General features: G+C 43.2%; 1 protein-coding gene across 9 annotated transcripts in view; it reads left to right on the top strand.

Annotated features, from left to right (window-relative positions):
- The first annotated feature begins 6,200 nt into the window (after positions 1 to 6,200).
- The window catches only part of ZFAND6 (zinc finger AN1-type containing 6), a 34,734-nt gene continuing 18,277 nt past the window's right edge, over positions 6,201 to 22,657 (top strand). The window contains exons 1-3 of one of the 9 annotated variants that reach the window (XM_042039018.1): positions 6,201 to 6,299; positions 7,851 to 7,893; positions 8,980 to 9,070. Coding sequence is in view for 2 of the 9 variants with exons in the window: in XM_042039025.1 (XP_041894959.1) it covers positions 13,209 to 13,210 (2 nt within the window). In the remaining 7 variants the exon portion in view is untranslated. Of the gene's footprint in view, positions 6,300 to 6,632; positions 6,777 to 6,856; positions 7,549 to 7,850; positions 7,894 to 8,979; positions 9,071 to 13,047; positions 13,211 to 13,507; positions 13,529 to 22,657 lie in introns of those variants that run through there. The other 8 variants (XM_042039017.1, XM_042039019.1, XM_042039020.1 and 5 more) reach the window with 8 other exon arrangements.

Below are 22,657 nucleotides of genomic sequence, written 5' to 3'. Positions count from 1 at the left end.
TGGGCAGTGCACAAGACATTAAAAGACAGTATAGGGAATCAGGCATCAGAGTTTCTTCATATTAAATTAAATTAAACAGTATATCAGCTGGACCGGATCTGCTTTTATAAAATGTATCAGGAATAGGGTAGGAATGAGGATGGACAGGCCTCTGCTCTGATTTCTCTGTCACTGTGGTCCTCACATAGGCTACAGCTGTGCAGGAGCTGCCCAAATGTGATACTACCCAAGGGATTTCCATCTGTTACAGGAGAACAGGAACACGATACCTCTCCCTCTCTGGACCTTGCTTCTCCCTATGTGGAGTGCAGGGAGCATGGTCTGTAATCTGTGTTCACAAGCAATTCCCTGGGAAACTGCCAGCACAGAGGTGAGAGATGGATAGACTCTGTCCCTTCTGATGTGATACAATGAGCAAAGTACACTGCAGAAAAGCAGGAAGGCTGTGCCAAATTTCTGGCTAGGAGGACTTGGGGATTTCTGTGATTGCTTTAGGATCCTTGAATGAAAGGTACTACCCAAAGGCAGCCCCAGCTATCAATCTTCCAAAAGGCTCCTTTTCTGAGGGAGAATACCAGGACAGCAGTCATTCCATCTCAGCTTGATGGCCCATGCCAAAGTTTACGAGAGAGCTCAAAGCTGATCATGACACAATACTTGGATATTGTGGGACAAAAATATGTGCTGTAGGTATATTAAAAGTCTCAGCTTCAAATTTCCTAAAGAAAGCAAACAAAATTTCATACACATTTTGAGGATCTGTGAAGCTATAGAAATGTCCTGTTTTATAACTTTCTCCAGTAGAACATTTTATTTCTTTTAAATCCATCAAAATCTAATGACATTTTGACAGACAATAATAATTATTTCATTTAAAGAAACATTGATCAGATCTGCTTTGCTGTAAAACTTTTTATCAGCTGCAAATTTCTAGCCGTTCAAGTATCCAAGAGTGCTTTAGAAAAAGACTTCAGGCACTAGAATTTTACAATAAGTGAGTAACTGCTTGGAGAGTTTTGCAAAACAAATGGTTTGCTTCTAAGCAATCAAAGAGATGTTTTAGCTTCCCTAATGAGGTTCCCTCAAGGAGCTGGAGAATACTGACACCAGATACTCCCTCTGTTGCAGCAGATTTCCCTGGCATTGACAAATAGCCTATCTGAGCTAGCAAGGTCAGATGGACAGGAACAGAACAAACAAGAGTGCCAAACCTGTAGAAGTCTGGTGCTCCTGGCATTCCTAAGCAGGTGGGGAGAGGGATGAACAAATATTTTTGTCATTTGGAACGTTTGTATCTGGATCCTTGACAGGCACTTCGGGCATATTGTTTGCTTTCTAGAGACCAGGATGTGTCCAGGCACTGAGTTTATTCACACAGAGCAACCCTCTAAATCCAAGAATCCAGTGACACAATATGAGCTAAGAGCTCTCCTACATGCAGTGGAGACAACAAAAAGTTGCAAAAGAAAAATTGGCTCAGAGTACCTTCAGGGATGCACTAAATTCTGCTGGATTTAAAGGTGTCTGAGGCAGTGCTGCTATTAAAGGATCACCAAGCACTTCTGCCCTCACAATGGGATCTTTGCTCCCCTTAAATTTCAAGGACTAGAGCAGAAACAGGTAGGGCCAGCTTTCTTGAGTACATGGAGACTTTCCAGTGGCCAAAGGCATCCTGTTAGAGCATCTCTGGTGTCGTCACAATTAAGCACTTGGTCGCCAGAGCAGTTGGTAGCCTCTGGGCTTTCTGTACAGTGACCTATTTGTGGAAGGGTTTATGCATATGATATATGGCTACTTTAATGTTACAGGATTTTGGAGTCCAGGTTTTAGTTTTAAATAGTAATTAATAGTAATTAATACTAAAAGCCTGTAGCATATAGAAAGCATAGGCAGAAGCCGATGTGTTCAGAGGGCTGTGTTATGGGCAGGAGACTGGGGAGCGCAGAGAGGCTCCCAGTGAGGCTGGAGTTGCCGTGCTGATGACTAGACACGCACAGCTCGAGCCACTCCTGCCCTGAAAGACTTTACTATCTACCCAGACAAAGCAGATGCGGGAGAAGGAAAAGCACAGAGGTACAGAATAACTTCTTTGGCTAAAGTTACTCATCAGCCGACAATGGCACACTGTTCTCCTGAATACCAGGCCGCGCTCAATGAAATATTTAATATGGATATTAAAAGCTTAAGTAGGGAGTCATTAGGGCTTTAAAAGGCCCCAGCCCAGATTTCTAAACAAGGCTATCTAGAAGGAAGCTCCCAGATTTGTAACCACGTGGCAACACAATCTGCCTCATTTTGAAAGATGCTGAGCTGCCCAGTGGCTCCGACTCGAACCAGAGCAGCGCTGCCCTGGGGAATCCCTCTCCCCTTCGCTGCCCCCTGCTCGGGAAAGACAGCGAGCAGCCAGTTTGGTCTCAGCTTGTGCAGCTCCAAGGGCACCCCCAAGCTGCTGGCCCTGAAGCGGTGCCATCCATCCCTCTGGGCAGGGCAGCACTGACCTGGCTCCACTGCCCGCTTTCGGTGGGCATTGTCCGACGTGCTCCGCCTGGCATCTCACTTGCCTGTTTTCACAGGTTTCATCCATTAATTCTCAAACTCTGCCTGTGTTTTTACCTGTCATTCTTGGTGGTACCCGTCATTCTCAGTGGTACCTGTCATTCTCAGTTTTCCCCAGATGATCTCTTCTCCCATCCTCTGAGAGGCAGAAAAACATTTCGTTATTTTTAGGGGTGGACTCATGTCTCTGATTGGGAAACCAGCATACAGAAAATAAAAGCAGTGTATTAAAGTTTTGTACAATACGAGGCTTTTTTATTCCAACCATTTTCACAACAGACTTGATGAGCAAGGCTCCAGAATGCCATACATAAATGCCAAGAAATCAGATTTTCATTTCTGCTTTTTTTTTGATGAGAAATAGTCCCTGGGTTGTTTTGGAAAATGAATGCTGAAAGCTGGAAATCCTGATGGTAATTGATGTTTTTTCATTTCCATATGTGCATCTTTCTTGCAAACTATGTAGCATCAGCACAGTAAATATCCTTTATGTAATTTAAAAGTAAAATGCATCACAGAGCATGCTAATAGAGCCTGATGGTAATACCATATAAACAGAAGCATGAGGGAGTCTGAAAAAATCCTGGGCCAATTTCTGCTCTTGGCTAAAATCCTACAACCCCCTTGAAGTCAGTGGCATTCTGGGCTTGCAAATATAAGCAGAATTTGGACTCTAATTCTGCAAATCTCTTTCCATTGCAATGGAAAGCTGGCATTGCTGCTCATGAAGGCCACTGCCAAATAACTGCTGGGCCCAATTTCCAGTAGGCCTGGGCAGCTGAAACTCCAGCTCATCCTGTTAGGATAAGGCGTAGAACAGAGGTCAGAGTACCTGTAGATAAAAAAAAAAAAACCAAAACAGTGAGACTCAGAATCAAATAAAATTTAAGATGCATTTGTTCAAGAGAACCTTGTACTTTTTTCTTCTGTATGTTTATAGGCTGTCTCTCAGGAAGCAGGGGCTGATTCTGCTCACGATAAAGTCTATGGTAAAAATCTCATCAGTGTCAGGAGCTGCACACTGGGCCCCAAACAACAAGATTAGAACTGAAATGATGTTAGCACTAAACATCAGATCCAAAGCCCACTGAGGTGAAGAAGAGACTTCCCATTTACCAGCTCTGGAGATGAATTTACCTCAAAATGAATACATTACTAAGATTCCTCTAGTGATTTCCAAAGCTTTAGCAAAAGAAATAACAAGCCACTATAGCAGAAGCAAACATAAAAGGAGCCAAAGGAAAAGGTCCTCTGTGTTAGCAGATGGATTAAATGGATTTGGGAGAAGGGAGTAAACATCAGAAGAAACATCTTTCAGAAAAATTATGCCCATATTTTCCACAGAGGTATATGAATAGATAGTCCTTAAAACCATGAAAATAAGTTGTGCTGGGGAATGAAGGTAATGGGAGCATTAATATATGAAAGCAGATCTGAGTAATGCAGGTCAAGGAGAATAAACACTATTCCAGTTCTGACGTTATAGAAGAGGAAGTAATGTTCACTGATTACCACTCACCATTTTGCCATACATCATCAAATCACTGGCACAGCTGGGAAACCTTTCACTATTTCTTCAATATTATGCTTTCCATTCACAGTGCAACAATATGTACATTTAATTTTTAAATGCATCCTTTATTCTACCCCAAGAATAAGCCGGGACATCTTGTTTGGGAATTTTCTTCCTCAGAGGCCAGTGGCTTTTTTTAATACAAATGGCATGAAACTTTGTGTTCTCTATTTTCCTAGAGGTTGTTTGCCTCTTCTGAACTGTGGCAGCTTCTGACTGTACCGAACATAGTGACTCTGAATGCTCCAAGAAACCCACTTACTCCAGCATTATTGTAACTGAGTTTTCTCATTTTGGTCACATGAGAACTGATGAGCATCATCCGCAACTTAAGTAAGATCACATTTGAACATTCTGCTGCTCCCCCTTGACATCCGATGCCACAACTTAACATTTGTTGCACCATGTGTTGCTGGTCAGTAACTCCTGGCAGGAGGTGTCCGCCTTGTTCTCTGTTTGCATTTCCCTTGTATTTACGCTGCTGTTCTGCCAGCTGTTGTGCTGGTCGCTCACAACTGCAGAACAATCAATTGGCCTTTTCCTAAACACTGAGGATGTTGTGCCCTGCTATTCTGCATTTATATTTCCAATGATGAGATGAAACTTGACACAAAGAAAGCAGTCTGAGAACAAGCAGAGGGAATTTGAGGTTTAAAAAAATCAAATTAACAAAAGGTGATCATGGAGAGGCTGGGAGGAATGTGATCATCACTCCTCACAGCTCCGTATGATTACTGCCAAGACCATGAAAGTGCTCCAAATAATGTTGTGGTGAATGCTGTGATACCCACATGCAATGCAGGTCATCTTCTGCTCATGCAGCCTGGCATTTGGAAAACCTATTGCATCAGCAAAGACAGCCAAGACTGAATAATCTCTACCAAAATAGCTGTAAAACTATGCTAGCACCTCCATGCTGGTTGCACCAGCATTTTCTAGTGTTGATCCAAGCTCAGATATTCAAAACAAACAAACAAACAAACAAACTAGGTGTTTTCTTCCCATTAAGTGTTTTTTCCAGGTTTGTGGATCTACCTACTCAGCTCTCAATGTGGATGATAGCAAACTCCTGGCAAGTCTCTGCTTGGACTTTATCTTTGCTGAAATCTTTATGTGTCTGCTTGCAAGACCCCAAATTTTAAATCTCTTCACAGTACCCCTAGGAAATCAATGATCCTGATGGGTCCATTCCAGCTCAGTATATTCTGTGATTGTATGAAATGGAAACTTGTTTTACCCAGCCTCAGCTTCTCAGGCTTCACAACTGCACACTTTTCCTTCCTTCCTCTAAAACTCTCTGCAAACTCCACTCACCTCCTGGCAGTTCCTCCAGTCTTGGCCTGCTCCTCTCCCCTATCCACAGACAAAATTCTGCTTTTATTTGGTTTCTTTCATCTCCCTGGAATCCTGTACTCCCTTCCTATCTGCTCCAAGCCATCAAGTCACTCATCATCCTTAAAGCTCACCTTTAAAACCTCCCTGCATGGTATGGGCTACAACTGGCTGTGACGAGTGGGGAGAGTGTATATATATATATAAAAAAAAAAGTATATGTATACATATATATCGGGTGTGAGGTGGAAATGCTGTGCATGTGAAGAAGCTGTAGTGGATTGCCTCAGAGCCCCACACAAAGCGAAGAAAACAGAAACAAGCAGGTGACATTACAGATAACAAGAGACTCTAAGCCCATCGCTGCCTTCCCACAGGGCACAGAAGGCGAGGGGGCTGTGAGGCACTGACCTCACACAGCGCCCTGAGCCCCCCAGGCGACCCCGCTCGGAGACACCCTCTCCTTCACGGTCAGCATTTACAGCAAAATGAATTTATTTGTGGGGCAGGAGGGCGGACACCACCGTCCCCAGCAGCTGCCGCCCGCTCGCCCTCCCGCCGCCGCGTTCGCCTCACGTCACCCCTGCGGGTGGGGGGGCGCATGGGGCGGGCCGCTGTCCCTTTAAATAGCATTCGGTGGTTCACGTCGCCGCCGTCGCCGTGTAATAATTACTCGCGGGCCGTAGCGCCGCCTCCCGCTCCCTGCGGCCTCCCTTCCCGGGCTCCGCCAATCAGCGCCCGCCCGCGTCACTCTGAGGGCAACGAAACACGGAGAAAGGGGTAAAAAAAGTTTGGTGAGGAGCGAGCGGGGCCGGCGGGCGCGGCGGGCCTGGCGCAGGTGAGGGAGCGCGGTGGGGCCGGGGCGGCCGGGCCGGGGCTGCGGCAGCGACTCCGCACCGCGGCGGGGCGGGGGGACGGCGGTCGCCCGCCCACCGGCCCCCGGGAGCGGTGGAGGGGCTGTGGGGAAGGTCCCCCCTTCGTACCCCTGACCCCCGCACCCTGCGGGCGAGGGGCTGCGGGGCGACGCGGGCGCGGGGCCCGCGGCTCTTTCTCTGCCTTTTTTGGTGGTTCCGTCTTTCTCTCCCCACCCCCGGCGGGCGGCTGCGTGCGCAGGAGCCATCCCGGGGCAGAGGTGTTTGTACTCGTGTCCTTGGGTGGAAGGGAGAGGCAGAGCCGGCCCGCCGCCAGCGCTGCGCCGGCCGGCCCCGCGTCCTCCGCGCGGACCGCGGGGGTTTTGGGAGCGGCTGGACCCGGCGGCGGTGCCCTGTGGGCCCGAGGGTTCCCCCGCTGCGGGCCGGGCCCCGCTGCCCCCCGGGTGAGCCCAGTGCGGCGGGTTTGGCTGGTGTGGGGACAGGGGTGCTCGGGAATCAGCATGCAGTCTGTGTTGTGCCATTCTTCTGGTTAAACCAAGGGTTAACGCTAACGCCGTTTGTCGTACTTTCGCGTTTTGCTTTCTGAAAGTTATTGTTGTTGTTTTGGTGTTGGCCCAGGAACCCTGTGAGATTTAACCGATCTTACCTCCTAGGCTTTGCCAAAAGCCTGGAGTGATAGATAAGGGGTGTGAACATCCACTCGTGTTTCCACAGGATGTTAGGATTGGGTAACCTTAGAAAATAAAAAGGGCAGTTATCTTAGTGCTAATAACAACAGCAGCAACAACGAAATACAGAAGCTTCCACCATATGTGCTGATGTAATGTGGAGGCATTCAGCAAAGCCGTGGTAGTTACTTCACCCCCTGCATGGATTGACTTCAAGTGCACCGTTGTGTTCTGAAGTCCATTCCCGGAGTGTTTGTCCAGGCTTGTCCTATAATAGGTGTCATTGCATAAGAGCTACAGGGAGCAAAGAGCGTGCCGAGTTTCTTTCACTCTTCTAAGGTTCTGTGCTCACATCTTAACTGTGCCAAACTCTACCCTGAAAAGAGAAGGGTACAGCTTGGTAAGCTGCCCTGTGAACTTCAAGGGGAAAAAAAAAAGAAGAAATTATTCTCTTCTTCCTCCTACTTACAAGCAAATGGTTTTGTTTGTCTTGTGTCAAGTAATTTTTTGTACAGAGTGCTAATCCTCTTCTGAGCTGTGGATGATGGTAAGTCAACAATTGAGGAAGTAAATATGTCAATTCCTTCCTTTGTCTCTTTCTCGTCTGTCCTCTAACTTTTACAGCTTTACTCTTTGAATTTTATCTGATTTGTTTTTGTAGTGCTGAGGTACCTACGCCTGTTCTTTATTATCACCTAACTTAGAACAAGGGGACTGGCTCTTTTCTGATCTGTCTTGTGTTTGTTCAGGTCAAAATAAATGTATATTGGGAAGACTTTTATTCCTTATGATACTGAATAACAAAGTCTCTGACATGTTAGTGGCGTAATTGGGTTTATTACTTTGCAGATAGGGGAGAAGATACTCTTCACTACTGGAGAAACTGTCTCCTGTATGTATTTCATAGAATACTTCTTAAAATGCTTGTCTTAAAAACCTGTGAATCATGTTAAATTTATTTTAATCTGTTACTGTTTTACTTCTTGACTAATCATGAATTTATGGCAAAAATTAACAACATTGTATATGACATAGTATACTTACAGGAGTGTGATTGAAGAATGTAATATTTCAACTTCTTGATACTTCGTGGTCTCAGATGGCACATTCAAAACCTTACACAGATAGCTTGAAAGAGATAGTGGCAAGTTATCAAGAGGGAGAGTAGCATTAACACAAACTACTGAAAAGTTGCTATGGTTACAGATAAAGGTAATCCCTGTTTCTGTGAAAGTGTGTCGTTTTGTAACAGCTATATTAATCAGTGTGATTTCTGAGAGAATTGGAAGTGTACAAACTTCTGGCTCCATTTTCTTGGCAGTTAATTGCTATGCAGCCTTTTTTTTTAATACTGAATGAGCTATGACTTGCATTCAAGATATGTGATTTGACCTACAAAGATTATTATAGATTACAAATAAATGCACTTGGACTATACTACAGTTTCCTTTGAATTCAGTGTACTTATTTTTGCTCCACCCAAGAGATACCTGATATCAAGGAAGTGTCTTTTAAAATGTCTAGATCCTTTTTCAAGGACTTTGGCTGAAGCAAGTGATGTGGCCCTTTGTCACCAGAGACCTTGGTTGTGCAGCTGTACAAGATGCAATTCCATGTTCTGATTTAAAAAAAAACAACCAAAAAACACCCAACCAAATCACACACCCCCAGAAAACCCCAACCACCCCAAAGCAAACCAATGTGGCAGCTGCTGAGAGACTGAGACCTCTTAGGGATGTCCAGCCTTATGGGGCAGGGACAGATGCTTCTGTTAAGGGTTTATTCCCTATATAGAAAGAGTTGGGATTCAACATTCTGGAACTTTAATAATATATCAGACCAGCTAAGCTTTGGGTGGTTTGAAGATAACTGCTAAAACATCCAGGGAAATGTGTGTGTCTGGTGTATCTGTGCTGCTGTCCAGACAGCGCAGCAGACCTCTCTGTATTTACCATGTGCACCTCTTTGTTATTTCCAGATCTGATTATTGCAGTGCAGTAGTACATCTGGGATTGAAAACAGCAAGAGGAATCTCAGAAGTTCGAGACTACTGAAAACTCATCAGTCTGGTATGTTCTCTTCAAACTCCTGGAATAGCAAGTTGAATTCTTTGTGTGTAGGGGCCTCCTTAGTTACAGCTAAGGATAAATTTCCTGCTAGGTTTCTAGGATCTTGGCTTTTCATCAGCAATTTCGTTCTTGGGAAGTAATGTGCTACTAAGAGCTATGAACTGTGCATTGTTGGGTTTGTGTAGAAGATTGTTTTAGGTAGTGTTTGAAACAGGACAATGAACCCATGCTCTGGGGACCTTCAGTCAACATACACTCTGAACTTGTTTTCATCTTGCTTATCCAGCCTGGAAATTCCAGGTACTCTTGCACACTTTCAAAACTATAGTCAGGCTGGAAAGGAGCTATTGCTAGCAGACTTTGCAGAGACTGCACACCGATGTATTGAAGAATGCATAATATGAAAAGGAATGTTTGTTTCTTCACATAGGGAATTTTTTTTCCACTGCCTTTATGTAGTCATGGCCCTCATTAAGTTAATGGTTCTTTTAGGTTTGATAAAAAATTTAATAATGTTGTCTCAGAGTCATTTCTCAGATGCCGAAGTTCTGAAATTCCTATGCTATGTGCTTTTAAAATTGATACATTTTCAAAAGTACACAGCAAGTTTGAGAACTACTGTTTATAAACAGGATTACAGCATCTGAGGGTGCCGGGAAGCTAAACACTGCTTTGAAAGCTGTCTCTAGTAATAAGAAAAGCTAAAATTCAGAACTATAATAATAATAAATAAACAATTCAGCACATGCTGTAGTGCAGACATAATTGACAACCAGATGGTGAAGTCCTTTTCTCCAGTGCCTGTTCAGTGTGTGTATGCAGCAGATCAGTTTCTTTGCTACTTATTAACATGTACAGAATCCAGGAGGTATAATGGATTCAGGACTGAAAACCACGTGCAAAATAGTGAAGAAAGCTCTTGTGGTTCACACTGATCTGTTGGGATCTGGACGTTGAGTAACCATCTCTTCATCTAATCCCTGAACAGCCATCACATGTAGCTTTTGATCACTGCTATTCTTGTCTCTGTTGAACGGGCGACTTAAAGATGAAAGGCTCTGTTCCTTGATCTCTTGAGCTGTGAAGTCTTCCAAACTTGCTGTCTTCTGCATGTGTAAGATTACAGGACAAATGGCCTTTTAGCTGTCCCATGATTACCGTAGTCAAATGAGAGTTAGGTGCTCTCTTACTGTCCAAATGAAAAGTTGGGTGGCAGCAAAGTGATTTTTTTTTTTTTTTTTTTTAGCACTGCTGTGAAAGCTTCTCTGCTTAGGGGTCTTGTAGCTGCAATCTTCTATTTTCATTTTTTCTGCATTGCTACAGATATTGAAGAGTAGCAAAGGCTTAACTTGAGCCTGAACCTTAAAATGTGCCTGTGCCATTTTTCCAGTGTATGTGTGTTTAGAGGGAAAATAGATGGCTTTTTGCAGAAACTGAGGCTAAAAATAAGGCTTTCTAATGTCTACTTTCATTACATTTCCTTCAGCATGGGATAATGAATAGCAATTTTTTAATGCATGGATTCCCAACATTTAGATACAGATGTGTTTTACCCATGATTTCTAGTTCAGTGACCTAGTGTCAACCATGAATCCACTTCACAATGATGTGGGGATCTTCACTTTTATGAGGATAACGAAGTACTCCTGGGGCTTTCTTAATACAACAGTTTTGTTGTGTGTGTTTGTTTTGGTTTTAAATGAGGTAAGCAAATCTGGGAGGCCTGTGCTGAGCAGAGGAGAGTTTGCTTTGCCATCTCCCTTCTGCTCTGGGTAAGCCATACTCTTGCTTATCAGAGGCCGGCCAAACTTCTGCCAGCTCAGACACTCAAGGCAGGTGGAAGGGGCTGATGAGCACCAGAGCTGGGTTTCAGGAGTTGGCCAGACTGCAGGGCTTGTGGGGGAAGAGGTGGGGAGGAAAAGGGATGAAACTTGTAGTGATAAGAGCTGCTAGTTGCCTGTGTGACAGAAGCATGATCTAAAGTGTGGGATGTTTGATGATAAAAATTATTTTTCATTGCTGTTACAAGGAGGTGGGACTGCTGTGGCAGCAAAGAGCTGGAGACTTTTGGAGTAGTATGTTTGGTTTGGGTTTTTTTCCTCTCTTTTTTAAAGTACCCTAACAACAATGCTGACTTCAGGGTTGTCGTGTCTTCTAGCGCTTGGCAGTTTGGTTGATATGATTTGTGACTTGTGCTGCTGTTTTTATGGGCCTAAAGTTAATGTGCTCTAAATTGAAGCGTTCCAAGATTGGTTACTGAGATACTTGAGGGACACTTTACTGGTCTGTTTTGTTTGTGTGAACTGTGTTCTTGGTTTTGATTGCTTAGATAAAGGTTGGTCAAAAAAAGTGTCATGCGAGTATGAGTTATCCTCGGGGGACCCCAAATCAGCTTCCAGCAGTGCTGGCTCTCTCAGGGCACTGAATTCAGATGCAAGGATTAAGGTTCTTTCAGCTTATATAGGTATTTTGGGGGAAGTTATGTGAACATTGTTAATTCTGTTCTTGTAGTGTTTCATACATATCCATTTACAACCGATTGCTGCTTTTCAGTCCTACTTGGGTTTGTGGCACGATAGGTTGCTCTAAAATAGGTAACACAAAATGTGCTCCTTCATCATTTTAGCAGAAGTAAATGTCCTTCCTGAAGGTGTTTTTTATGCTCTTTTTGGTGTATCACAGCTCAAGGGAGTACTTAGCTGTAAATATTTTCCGGCATTGCATGGTATTTGCAGTAAAACAGTGTGCTGGACTGCCTTGGACTTTATTAATCTGTATTAGGGAAGTTAAAATATCCCCATTTTGTGGTGTTGGTGGTGGGTGAAGTAAGGGAAGGCAGGCAGCTCCAGCATTGGGAGAGGAAAGGTGGCAAGAACCAGAAACAAGATTTTCCTCTCTGCCTTCGCACGCAACAAAAACAACCCAAATGTGCTTGTGCTGGCAAGTGCTTTATCTTCCTCTAGCTTAATATTTTTAGTGATTTTACACTAAACACATGAAAATATTTTATGTAAGGCAACCATGCTACCCAGATAAGTCTTGTGTAACTATGATGATACTTGTGGGTGCAGGAGGGAGCACTGACTGTGTTCTGGATCTTCCCTGTGTTGCTTGATAGGAATGGGGCAAGGTTCGTCTTGAACCAGGTGTCATATCTACACTTGTGAAATACGTATTAAGCCTTGTTTTGTTTTTACTCATCCTGTCACTGGATAGATGGGTAGGGAACCACATCTATGTTTGCACAAAGGAAAAAGAAGCACTTTTAATCTAAAGGGACAGGATTTTGTGTAGTGCTGAGAGGAAGCTGTGCCGTGAGAAACGCTGTTGTCATAACGTGACCAGGATCTTGCAAATTTGTTCAGTCAAGTGAAGCCTGAATAAGCACAAAAAGTTTCTAGCAGAAACCGTGGTACCTTGTGGGATGGAGACAGTCACTTCCTGCGGAGTTCCTGCTGACTCATGCTTTAAATGGGTGGAAGTCTTTGGAACCGGCGACCCGATGTATTTTTAGCCGGGGTTACTAATTTGTATAGTGTGCTCGGCCTCCCAGGGTAACTCCAGTCACCCTTAAAGCGCGGATGGGCTCCAAACCCACAGCTAATTTTATCCCGTAAGTGGAGCAAGCGGCAGTTGTGTAATTGCCGCGGGAGAAGCGTTCCCAGCCTGCTCGGGTGTTATCCTCTCTTCCACCCCCGACCGGGAGCGAGGTGCCGGGAGCGGTGGGCGCCCCGCGGGGACCGGGGTCCGTCCCGGGCATCAGTCCCGGGGTGCGCCCGCCCGCGGCTCGGGTTTGTCACGGCGGGAGCGGGGCACGGTCCCTTTAAGAGCGCGCGCCCGGGGTGCCCGAGCCCGCCCAGCCTAACCTGCTAGCAAGGAAAAGTTCTTTACGTGACGGACAGGCCGCTCCGCCAATCAGCGAGCGCGGCCCGGCCGGCGGGGCCGGCCTCCGCCGCCTCGGCCAATAGGAGCGGGAGGGCGGGCCCCGTGCCCAGGGTAGGTTGCGCCGAAGTGCAGCTCCAAGTGAAGTTAATCTGGGGTGAAGCGAACAGAAAATTGTGGAGATCGTGTTGGTAGGAATTTTGCCGTTCTAATCGCGTCGTGTGGCGTCGTTCCGCCCTCCGGGGCAGTGGAGTTCATGTGCGTGGGGCTTTCCTTCGTCGTTTCGCTCTCTAATGATGGCAGGATATTAACATTTATGCAGGGAAGCAGAACAAAAGGGCTCTTTAGACAGGAAATAAGGTGCTGAGAGGCTCAAACTTGACCGAGTTTCTTTTGTCATCTCTCGGCTTTCACCGGGTGTTCTGATGTGGAAGAATCGAGCGGTTCCACATTGTCTTATGGAGAAATGTTAATTCTGAAATAGCGAGGATAATGCTGCTGTTTTGGAGTTACACAATGTTACAGGAAGAGAGCTCGATTTTAACTCTAACTTCCCTGATTCTGATGAGATTGGAGGTAACTAATTATGACAGCTGCTGTGGGATTATTCAGTGATAGCATTTGCTCCAAGTCATTTGTCTTAAATTGTCCTTTGTTGTATCACTGAAGGCTGCTGTGCTGTTGTCTGTGTGTTTGTTCTTGATGAGAAGAATGTCTCGCAGGTCTTTAGCATTTAGAACAAAGATATGTAAAAACTATGTAAAACATGGCAATTTTTCTCAATTTTAATCAGTTTCGTAGGGTGTCTGGGTCTGTCAGAGCTCTGATTACAAACACGGGCAGGAAAAATTAAGTATTACTGCTCTCTGTTGCAGCTATTACCCTTCCAGCCAAGGGAAATAAAAGGGGGGGGGGATTTTTTTTTGCTTTGGAATTGGTCTGAGTCTCTTTGGAAACCTGTATTGCCTAATGATAGCAGGTGTTTTATTTGAGGAAAGATTATTTTCAGTTTCTGTACCAGTTATATCATATATAGTATTTTTAGTGACACTTTGTGCATCTGAAAGGGTTTCAGGAACAGGAAAAGTATGAATTGCCATGGGTGGCATGGGATAGGGTGAGAGGGAGGAGAGCAGGAAGTGGTGAGGCAGGAAACAGAGGGGTTCTAATGAGAATGAAGACTTTCTTTTAATTTTCACCCTTTCTATATTAGATGAGGCCACATATAGAACAAGGCTTTCAGATTGGGAAATCTATTTTCTTACTTCCCTAAATATTTCCTGTTTTTTATAAAATCACTTGGGTTGATACACAGCTGCTCCTGGGAATTGGAAAGAAATACTCATGTCCCTGATACTTGTTGAGTCTAAGAAGCTGGATGGGTTTTGTATGATTAGTCATGGTGATAGAAGAATGGATGTGAAAAATTGAGCAACAGTCTTTCAAATGACCGTGGAAAGCAATGGCTTAGACCTTTACCAAATGTAAACAAGTGTTATTTTGAAAGTATAGCTCACTCTTTCAGTTTTACATTGAGCCACGCTGTTTTCTCCCAAAATGCTGGGTATAGATTGCATTCATATATCTGTCTATCTATCTATTGACACACTGGTGTCTTGCCATGGGCCAGTGGCTTATAGGTCTGAATTACTAATTGTTCTTGTTGTCTTTATCTGCTCATGGCATGTTTTAGATGTCCTGCATTGTACTTAAATCCTGGAAATACTTTTTTATAATGGGCAGTGACTGTATATGGTCTTTTAGCTGACAGTTGAGATAGGTTTCCTGTACTGGGTTTAAGACCAGGATATGTAAGTGTTTAAATACCTGGATATTAATTTCTTAACTTCCATGTGTTGCTAGGCCTAAGACTAAGTGACTAGATCAGGTGTATGAGGTGAGGGCAAGAAGAATAGTAGAGTTAGCTGGAATTCCTCTAAACTTGGGAGTATGTGTATTAGAGTTGCTGAAACTAAAGGCAGCCAACTGAAGTATTTGTGTGCTATTAAATATTACATTTAGCCAAAAGCTGGTTTTGCTTTGAACAAGATAAAAGCTGAATACATGAGGCAACTTGGTTCGTACAGCTTGATCACTGAGCAGCCGTGTTTCTTGGGCCCCCTCTGCCCCCCAACTTAGTTAGGAAAGATGTATTATCTGGGACCAATTTTCCTGATTTATTCAACACAGGAGTGAAATGCTCAACTCTCTTGCCACATGTATACAGTTCTAATGCAGGCTGTTTGTAGAAAGCAAATCTGCCCTAAAGGATAAACATACCACTTTGCTGGCACAGCTGTACAACTTCTGTATTCAGGCTACAGCAAATGTTTCTTGCCTGCATTCAAAGCCGTTGCTGGCAGGACCCGTGTTGTCCTTGCATGACGATTGGTTGTTCCAGCATTTCTTGTTCATAAAACCTTCTCCTGCACATGCTCCATCTGCAGATCTTAAACACTGTGAATGTGTTGTTTGCTGTGGGATTTATGTGTCTGCTTCTTGTGCCAGAATGGAATATACATCTCTGATGCGAATAAGAGATTCTTCAAATCCACAGTAACCGTGTGTACAAAATGCAGGACCAAATTTTATCTCCCCTCTTTGAGACAAAGGACATCTGTGCCCTACAGTCTGCTGGTGGCACTGCCCAGTGTTGTGAGGTGGGCGGCCAAGCATGAGCTGGGATGGTGACCCTGCACTCTGGTTCTGTTTAGGCTACTTGTGCCTGCCATGGGCTGATCTCTGTAAAATACCGCTGCGCCTTAGTTAGGGCAGAAGTTCACCCTGAAAACAGGGCCTGGGGCTTTGGATCCCCCCCCCCCCCCGCTGCTTGTTGGGCCCTCCCTGCCACACGCAGGGCCTCCTGCCTGCTCCCTGCAGAGTGGGTTCTGTGAGCACTGCAGGCAAAGTCAACTAGGCTGGCTCAAACTGTTCTGAACTGGTGGCTGGAGCCAACCCAACTGGCTCTTTTCCTCTTCTCTTTCCCCCCCTGTTTCCCAAGTGGTTTAGTGATCATTTCTGCTAATTGCCCTGTGCCCAAGGCAGAAGGGAGGCGGGAGAAGAATAATGTCATCCTAGAACATGTCAGTGATACCCAAAAACGAACACCTGCCCATGGTTTTAGCTGTGAGGTTTGGCCTCTAACTGGTTTTCTTGCAGTTTCTAGGAAAGGGGTGAGCTGAGGAGGTGTGATCAGCACTAGGGTGCTGTTGCAGGGCAGATTGGTGCTGAGGACCAGCCCTCTCCTGCAGATACAAGGGCTCCTCAGGAGATAGTTGTGTATCCTCCTGTGGTGTGGAGCTCGCTCTGGGTGGGGTGGATCATCTGCCCAGTGGTGTTTACACTGTAATAAGGTTTTGTGAAAATAAGCAGTTAATTACACATGACCTACAAAGGAATAAAAATAGTTGGGATCTGTTCTTGGTTTAAAATCCATTTAACAGAGGCATGAAACATGTTTGGGATTTTTAAACCTGCTTTGTTTTTTTTTTTTTACCTTTAGAAGTATCAGGAACATTGTCTTCCCTGTTCTTGTTGGATCTCTCAGATGTGTCATAAGCTTCAGCCCTTAATTGGAGGGGTGGGGTGATATATTTTTAACAGATCCCTCCTTCCAAGTGTGTTTATAGGGCTTTTGAGCTAAACAGAGATTAGCTAAAACAAAGCTTTGACAGTGCAAAAACTGTTTCTTCTCAATCATGTTGGGTTTTTTTGCTCTTTCTCCAGTTTTTGAAAGAAACTGAGGCTTTTTTTCATTTGAAAAGTAACTTTTTTGGCTATTAAATTATGCATTAAGAGAGAAACTGAGTTAAATCCTAACCTGATCCATCTTCTGCTCCATTTAGATCAACTTAAGACAGTATTTTGAGTATTACTTAGACAAATGAACACACTCGTTTGAGTATTTCCTAAAAAAAGCTGATTTTTAAGCAGCAGTTTTATAAACTCACAGTTCTTCCTTTAACTTAATGCTTCAGCAATCTTGCAGGAGCTCAGACTGTGCTGAAGACCACCCTGGCTCAGCTGTTCTGCCCTGCCAGGATGTATTTGTGTCACAGGAGTCTAACCTTCAGGATATGGTATTTGTCAGTCTGAAATGTAATAATCCTGTATCTGGAGAACTAAACTATAAACAGTGTGGCTGGCTTGGCAGGCCCTGGCAGCCACCCCAGCAGTTTAACTAGCCCAGGGTTTAAGACAGCAGTGCACCAGTGTGTCCTGTAATTCATGATGCTAATGCATCTTTACCTATCTGAAGGATTAGGGAGACAAATATAAACTTAATAATCAAATTGGAATGGGAGCTTGAGAGGTATTTGTGAGATGGAAGTGAGGTGTTTGGGCTCGTTGAAACATTTTGCATTGGATGGGGTTTTTTATTAAGGCCTGAAGTTTTCACCATCAGGCTGAAAAAAGATAGGAGGCTGGACAACTTTCGTGTGTGTGCCGTGGAATGTAATTACACTGATGAAAGCAGAATATTGCATGAGGAAGGCAGGTATTTTCTATGTAAAGTTTTAAGTGATGTTTGGGGCAAGAGAACCACTGATTCTTCAGGCAAAAATGGAGCATTTTGTACCTAAATTGGACACATTAATGCATTTTATGCAGAAGACTATCTCTAATTTAGATTGTCAGAAGAAAACATTCAATGAGTTGTTGATCATGCTGGTTTCAAGGATGAGGTGGCAGGGGAGATATGGGACTGCAAAGAAGGACAAGATTGTTTCTCTACTATCCCTTGTATGAATTTAACATGTTACTCTAAAATCATTTATAATAAGGCCGTAATGCAATGTTGTCATGTATCAGAATGTTTTCTGTGCAACAGGATGACCTTGGGTTGGGATCTGCATCATTATCAAGGTGGGGCAAAAGCAGTGATTGTGACTGTTAAACTGAAAGTTTTGGAGGTTGCTCTCCTTGCCCAGTTCCTTCAGAATCAGGTAAGATGCTTATGGGGTAGCTTTAGTTGCTGATACAGGAGAGTTTTCTAAGTGAATTTCACCAGACTTCTCGTGTTGGGATTATGCTATCCAAATACTATACTAGTATGATATGCTGTTGGATATTGGTGTCAAGTCCTTAAGTAAAGTGATTTTGTAGGTATTAATTAGAATTAGTTAACAAACAAATGTTGTTCTCCAGGTGAAAAGTGACAAGAAAAGTATTTATTTTAGTGTTCTACAGTACCAAAGCACTTGATTACTAACTTGCAAAGAAAGGGGAAAAAATTGTGACAGCGTGGAAGGACTTACCTGAAATGCTTTTCAGGGAAGAGACTTTAGAATTGCTCAGTAGAATTGTTTTGAGTATCAGCATATTTTCATGGGGTTTGTTTAAAGTATCCTGGGAGAGGAGGAATGCAGCGTTAGTAACAATAGGTCAAGGTAAGTGTATTATTATTAGTTACATAACAAACAAATTGTCAGCTGTGTGTGACAAACCATGCAAGGGCTAAGGCTAGTCCCGAGATAAAGGAGTGTTTGATTTGTTGGAGAATGGTCTGGCAGCTGGGCATGACTTTGCTGCCTTCTTAATAAGTCCACTCAAATTTGGTGCTTTGAGTGCATTTAAAAGTGATTTAAAACTTCTGTGCATAGCAATGGATTAATTTGCTTTAATTTTTTTCTTCAGTATAACAACAAAAAAAATCTAATTTCACACTCTGGTCACTTGGTTGATTTTGTTGCCTTTCTGCATTTGCTTTTTTCTTACTTGGTATCTGTAAAGTTCTGGCTGTTGCCTTGTCTCTTCCTGCAGGAATTAGCTTGTTATTCTGCAAAGTCATAATGTGACTGTGACCCATGGTCTTAAGTTTATACCTAGTCATTCTGTATATAAATAAATCCCTGATTAGTTGCTACCTACTTATCCTTCTGTCTTCATCCTCAGATCCCACACTACACAATCAGAATGGTTGGAACATCAGTCTGCTCTGAATAATACCTGTGTCCTTCCTGCAGCTCTGACACTTTAATTTCTCAGACTGTCAAGGCCTGAAATGAAGAATTTATTGAAATGTTTCTGTGTGGCCTGAAAGCTCAGCCTGGTGACCTTACACAGGGTGGCATATGCAGTGTAAAATGTGCATTGCAGTGTTACTGGGTTTTCTTGAGCAGCATCAGGTTAGTTTTAAAATGGGACAGTTGGTTTTTAAAACCCAGGGTTATGGGTTAAAATTAGTGATTTTTTTTTTTTTTTTTTTTTTTAAATGTAAGGGATACAAATATTCTTCAACAGTTGTGTGTGGAGTTTTGCCTTCACAAAAGCAGTCTGAGACAGAAGGGATTTCTGGGAGACAGTGTAAGGGCACTGGGCTTTTTTCCAAGCCATAGTGAGGACGCTGTACTTGTGGAATCAGCGTAACTTAAGCTGCTGTGCTTGTGCCTGCATCCTTAGGCCAAGCTAAAGGGCCTTGTTCTTGTTGATGGCCCTCTTGTTTCTGACCTGGTACCATAATAAAAAGGAAAATACTTTGTTCTTTTTTCCGTTGTTTCCTGATAGAAGCCCTTTAGGCCATAGTTTGTGAATGGAAGGGAATGAGCATCATGATAGAAAGCCACACATTGTTGACAGTTGAAGCTCAATATCCTGTGAGCAGGGTTTTTTCCCCCTCCTTTTTATCCCTTCTGAAGTGTGGTACTGGCTTTAATATGGCAAGCAAAATAATTGGAGATCTGGCCTGCATTTTTCTGTTTGTGTACTTTTCCTTTATGTCATGAACTTTTCTTTCTCTAGAAAGTGCTGTTACTTTGTCATGTGTCAATCTGTTCTCTGGCAGAATACAATCGCTATGGCAAGGGAATAAAAATAGAAATTTGATCTACTTCAGGAGTTATTGTTCAAAATGCTTCTAAAAATGTAAATTTCTGTTTATGTGGCTTGAGGAAAAAGGGGAAATCCCATGGCCCTACTTAACAGCTTGGTCTTTTTGGTTACAAGTCTCTCTTGTAAAGCCATTTATGGCTTTATTTTTCCATGTAGAATTGTAGACAAAAACTCTGTACAAAGGTAGCATAGTAATAAGTGGGGAGACAGTGGCATCCAGCCATGCTATTTTTAGGTGATTGTGTTCTTAACTTGCTGATCTAACTGTTCTGGACAGTGTGTGGGGGAGACATTGTACTACAAATGTGTGCTCGCATAGGGGAATCTTGTTTGGAAACAGAATGAATAACAGACTTGGTTATCAGGAGGGCAGTTCACAGAGTTGTAACTGGAGTATTTGTAGGTAAAAAGGATGCCCTAGTGATTAAAGCACAATGTTTGCAATGCAGACTCTTACTTGAAAGCTGTCAGCTCTGGCTTTCTCCTCAGATGAGAAACTGAAATATGTACAGTCTGTTCTGTATGGGCTTAGGGAAGAAGTGTAAAAAACTATTTTTTGTTCCATGATGGCAGTGGGGGAAGAAATGCCAGTTGTCCTCAATCAAGTTACTTCCAGTATTTTTTTAAGCTTTTCTTAAGCAGTGACCTCTCCATCTGAGTAGGTGGTGTACTTTTGGAAACCTTCAGAAGGGAGAGTGTCTCATTGCAAATTTCTGATAATTTCCTCGCCCCTTATCTATTAACTTAGTGCTTGGATAGTTAAGGCAACTCTTACTAATTCTCACTTGGACCTCCTGGTGATGTGTGCATTTTTCCTTGGCTTAAGCTCTAAGTGAGGCTATGCCTTAAATTTCAGTTCTGTTACTGACCTGGTAGGTTCACCTTCCTCCTGCAGTGTGCTGTTACCTTTGACTCTTCTGGCACAGAGCTGCACCATAAACCAGATATGAGAGCCAGTCCAAGCTTTTGAAGAATGAAGTCTTCGGGGGGTAGATCAGTTCTGTCCCAGCAATGCTGTGACCAAGGTATCTAAAGCCCAAATTACCTGTATCACGAAACCATTGCATTAGTTGCATGTAAATAGATACTGAATGGACATGTATAGGTTGAAGTTGGATGTTTACACGCTCCATTGTTTCAGGCAGTGTAAAGGGATAGCTGAGAGGAAGCTAAGGAAAGATGCAAAACTTCAGAGTGGGACCAGTTGGTCTGTTCATATCTTCAGTGAAACTTGACAGTATAGTAAAGTGATGGATAAATAGCAGTTGTCCCAACATGGCAGCTGCTGATCACCTGTGTAATATTTTCCTATGCTTTGTGCAGGGTGGTGAGTTTTAGAATGTAGACATCTACATACTACATGTAATTTGTTTGGGATCATGTAAGCTGGCTTCCCCAGTGATTGAAATAATAATTAAGGGATAAAAAAAGCAGCAAAAAAACCCCCTAGAATAGCATTGGGGTTAAAACAAAGTAATACCTTTGAGTCCCTTGACTAAATTTAAGTGTATTGCAAGAGATGAGGAATGCAGCTTTGCCAAAGGGAACGTTGTACTTAACCTCTTCTGCTCAAAACTTGTCCTTACATACCCTCTTTCTTTGGTCAGGCTCTAGCTTTAGGTTGAGTTCCCCATCAAACCACAGTAAGGGTATTGTATAATTTTGCACACTTAAATTAGACATAGTGCTTAATTCTAAATAGAACTACACATCATGCATGATAATCACAGTGTTTTTGGAAGTTAAGCTGAATTGAAGATGCCCTAGCCAGAAGTGATGATAGTTTTATTTATTAACGCATAGGAGCCCCGATATTAGGGAAGGAGCTCCCTTAGCATTAGGCCCACATAGAACTGTGGCATTATAAGCTAATTAAAATTCTACATAGTGCTGTTTATAAAAACAAATTATAATATGTTTTGTGCTTACTGTCAGTTCTCAGCAACAGGTGTTTTGTTAACAAGAAGCTGTCTATTTTGGGAACTCGTGTTAAAGCGGCTTTTATCTCTTCTGGGTTTGATATGCTTAAAATAAGTGAAACTTATGCTGTATTGAGAGAAGATTACTTATTCACTGAAGCTCAAAAGAAGCGATTACTGAATCTGTATCTATTCTTTTAATAATTATGAGAGTAATCTTGTAAGTGTTTGAATCCTTCTTACAGATTATTTCTCATCAGTGTGTAAAGTCAAACCTGTTTTAAAATACAGCACCAAAGATAGTTTATAGAGTTGCTCTCCTGCATCCCTTTTGGCTTGGTATTTTAAAGGAATTTAGAGAATTCTAGAATATCCTGATTCTGATTTTATACAGCCTCTGATTTCTGAAATGGCCAGCTTCAACATCCGATGCCAGAGAAAGCAGAATGCAGCCCTGTCTGGTCTGTTTCAGAGGAGCTTTCTTACCTTTTTTAGAGCGTTTTGAAAGAAGGCATTTCTGTAATCTGACAGATTTCAAGTAAACCTTACATTTATGGAGTTGTGTAGAAATAGGAAGGGCAACTCAAGGATTCCTGCAGGACCTGAATGCCAAAATACAGGTATGAGATGGGACAAACTCCAGAGGAAAGAAAAGGGCTCCTCAAGCAATATCTGTGACTTGTGCGGCTTGACACCAGTTCAGCCACACATGATGGAAACCACGTGAGCTGACATAGCCAGCTGCTGATGAGCAATTACTGACATGGTTTGATTTTTTATTCCTCTTGAGCAGAGATGCCAGAGCAAGCATTCCCTAAAAGGGTGCTCTTTTAAAAGTAGCTGCACATTCTGTCACAAGTGTAACTTCATGCAAGGTTTCTGTGGCAGTCTTGTCTCAGAGACAGCCATCTTCCAAAAATGGCCTGCTCAGCCTGTCTGCCTTAAATCTTGGGTG

This window comes from Corvus kubaryi, unplaced genomic scaffold (genome assembly GCF_017639235.1).
Source record: "Corvus kubaryi isolate FWS band 111438036 unplaced genomic scaffold, C.kubaryi_AGA036_p1.0 37394, whole genome shotgun sequence".
NCBI lineage: Eukaryota > Metazoa > Chordata > Aves > Passeriformes > Corvidae > Corvus > Corvus kubaryi.
Note: the sequence above shows the minus strand (reverse complement) of the source record. Positions and strands in the feature narration are given on the sequence as shown.